The sequence below is a fragment of the Arachis ipaensis genome, chromosome B1, assembly GCF_059453495.1.
Source record: "Arachis ipaensis isolate K30076 ecotype BB chromosome B1, ASM5945349v1, whole genome shotgun sequence".
NCBI classification, from domain to species: Eukaryota; Viridiplantae; Streptophyta; class Magnoliopsida; order Fabales; family Fabaceae; genus Arachis; species Arachis ipaensis.
The window spans coordinates 132894558-132897609 of record NC_142436.1 but is presented as its reverse complement, the minus strand read 5'-3'; the positions used below and the strand labels follow the sequence as shown (position 1 = coordinate 132897609).

General features: G+C 34.8%; 1 protein-coding gene across 1 annotated transcript; it reads right to left on the bottom strand.

Annotated features, from left to right (window-relative positions):
- Positions 1–823: 823 nt before the first annotated feature.
- Positions 824–2832, bottom strand: LOC107634981 (cytochrome P450 78A5-like). Its single transcript, XM_016338327.3, has 2 exons — positions 1802–2832; positions 824–1708 (listed from the first exon to the last, which is right to left on the bottom strand). Exons 1-2 carry the CDS (start codon positions 2786–2788, stop codon positions 1109–1111), a joined length of 1587 nt encoding a protein of 528 aa, XP_016193813.1. The 5' UTR covers positions 2789–2832; the 3' UTR covers positions 824–1108.
- Positions 2833–3052: the final 220 nt, after the last annotated feature.

The following is a 3052-nucleotide window of genomic DNA, read 5'->3' as shown; positions in this document are numbered from 1 at the left end:
ATATCACTTCTTTCTATGTAGTTGTAAATTATATTTATTAGTATTTATTAGTGCCTTTTCGTTAGAAATAAAAAGGCGAGGAGAAGAAAGTAGTATTACCTAGTAATATGCACCCAACTGCTTACATTAATGCTTTTTTTTTGTTCGTTATATATATATATATTTGGGATATGGAACCATGGCATGTGAGATAAGAAAATTAGTCTAAATTTATACATCAATTGAACTAGTCTCAGGTGACATGCCTTAAAACTTGTAGAACATGCATGCAAATAAAATATAGAATAATAGAATGTTTTAGTATTAAATCTTTGTTATATAATTAATAATCATTACCTTAGTTTAGAATATATTCGTACTCCAAATTTGATATTTTATTAAAAAATTTTAACAAATTAAATTTAACTAATTTAATTATCATTTATCAAATTTAGAGTACAAATGTACTCTAAATTAAATACGGAATGACTATTACTTATATAATAATATTTGTACAAAATTAGCATGCTACAAAATCCAAATCATTCTTAATTATACACAATATGTCATATCTTAAAAAAATACATGCCATTTTTAATGGGGAAAAACAATTATTCCTACTTTCCACTATAATTGTATTTATAGATATAAATTAAATTATAAAAGAATCCGCACACACTATGGTTGGTACAATCAAAATATTATGTATCCTATATACCTTAATGAATAATTAAATTGTACTAAATAACCGAGGCCAACGAAGTGTCAAGTTGTTAATAAAAAAACAAAATATGAGTATAAATTATAAAACATATGCATGATAATACATCATACATACAAATTACAAAATAGAAATATCTGTTGATAATTATCAAATTTCACATTCTCAAACTCCATTACAATTTGATATGCAAAGAAACAAAATTTTAATAACATAAACATAATTACTCAACTTTTTTATATAATTAAATAGATAAGAAATATACCCAGCAAATACATGTCCACAACCCATTTTTTTAATTAAAAAAAAAAACTATTGATGATCAAACCTTTCCCAATAAACACTAGTAGTTCGCAAAAAACATAGCCCACGGTTTAATTTAAATTTCAAAAAACAAAAAGTAATTAATTAACCAAATCTTGGAATAAGCTTAGCAAGAAGAGGTGACTTCATCTCAAGAGAGAGTTTCAAGCACTCAGATAAGTCAAGATGATTTGTAGGAATCCATTTGAAGGTTTGAAGCAAGATAGCAAGCCAAAGCTCCACAGTGGCCAAGCCCATAGCCTTGCCAGGACACACCCTTCTTCCAGAACCAAATGGTGCAACCCTAAGATCAGACCCCATTATTTGAACCTCTTCTTCTATGAACCTCTCTGGCTTGAACTCTTCCGGCTCACACCAAACTTCTTTGTCATGCGTGATGCCCCACATGTTAACCATTGCCGTTGTGCCAGCTGGAATCATGTGGGGGCCCACTTGTGTGTCGTGGATTGCAAGCCTCGCCCATGATAGCAGTGGGCCTGGTGGGTGCATTCTTAGGGTTTCTTTCACTATGGCACGTAGGTATGGTAGATTTTGAAGATCTAAATCATTGATTGTACGATCATATCCAACTACAGAGTCAATTTCAGATTGAGCTTTTGCTTGGATTTCAGGGTGCAATACCATCCGTGCTAGAATCCATTCCAAAAGAATTGCTACTGTATCAGTCCCTCTAAATATCATTTCCTGAAATAAATTCAAAAAATTCAGTAAAATATATTAAATTATCTAACAATTCATAATATTATATTCACGTAAGGATAACCGTCACAGACTCACCCAAAGAATAGCAACCATATCGGAGTGCTGAAGCTTGCTCTGTTTTTCCAAATCTAGTAACACGTCAACAAAGTCATCAAAGGCTTCATCCTTGGCAACCCTTTTCATTCTATGTTCCAATATGATATTTCCAACAAAATCATCCACTTTCGCTACTAGATTCCTACACCTCTTTCTGACACCTTGCAAATCCAACCAACCCAAGAAAGGGAAGTGGTCACTCCAATTGAAAACACCAAGCAGATCATACCCTTCTTTCACCAACTCTTCAAGCTCACACCCATTACCACCTTCACCAAACTCATAGCTTTTCCCGAACACACTCATCATCACATTGTTTAACGATCCTAAATGCAACACCTCTCTAACCTTAACCTCACTCTTCTTCTCCATCAAACCAACCATTTCTTTCACCATGTGCTCACCAACTCTAGCTCTGAACTCACCGCTAGCAGCGATCCTCCGTGGAGAGAACAAATGAACGGTGGCGATTCTTCTAAGGTTCCTCCAGTATTCGCCATAAGGAGCGAACCCCATTGCACGGTGGAAGAGAAGCTCGTAAGCTGATTCTTTGATAGGTCGATCAGCGAAAGCTGAACTGTTAAGAATCTCTTTGGCCGTGTTAGGGTTTGTGGAGATAACAAACCGGGTCACCCCAATGGAAAATGCCATCAAGTTCTTGGCCTTAAATGTTTCAGCCAAGTTCGCCAGAACCCTGTGAGTTAGGGTTCCAGTGAAGGCTGAAACAAGGCCAAGAACTGGAAGACCTGAAGGCCCAGGAATCGACCTTTTGTTGTTGTTATTAGTATTATGGGCACGTGGTGATTCTAAACGGAACTTGGAGAGAGCCCAAGCAAGACCACCAGGGACCAACCAATAGTTGAAAACAAGAAGCAATAGAAGGAGAGTAAGGAAGACATGAAAGTTGAGTGATGCAAAACAAAGTGAAGGTGGGAGAAGCATAGAGCATAGTTGTGATGATGACATTATTGTGTGTATTCTTCAATTTTTTGAGAGTGGATGGAATTGTTGAGGAGCAAAGGTGTGGGAAAGTATTTATATAGAGATGCTGGACAATGAAGAGGCACTCATATAAACCTTACCTACCCTTAATTAATTACGAGATCTCATCATCATTTATATCGTAATTATTCGCATGCATATATCATGATGTAAACTCCTTTTTATTATTATTTTTACTTTTATGACCTTTTAATAATTTCTCTCTCAATTTTTAATTAAAAAAACAAA

What these genes read in the sequence shown, in the direction of transcription:
- LOC107634981 (XM_016338327.3), bottom strand. Translation starts at nt 2,788, where the DNA reads ATGTCATCATCACAACTATGCTCTATGCTTCTCCCACCTTCACTTTGT. An exon ending in ATATGGTTGCTATTCTTTGG is followed by an intron (nt 1,709 to 1,801) that starts GTGAGTCTGTGA and finishes AATTTATTTCAG; the next exon opens with GAAATGATATTTAGAGGGAC.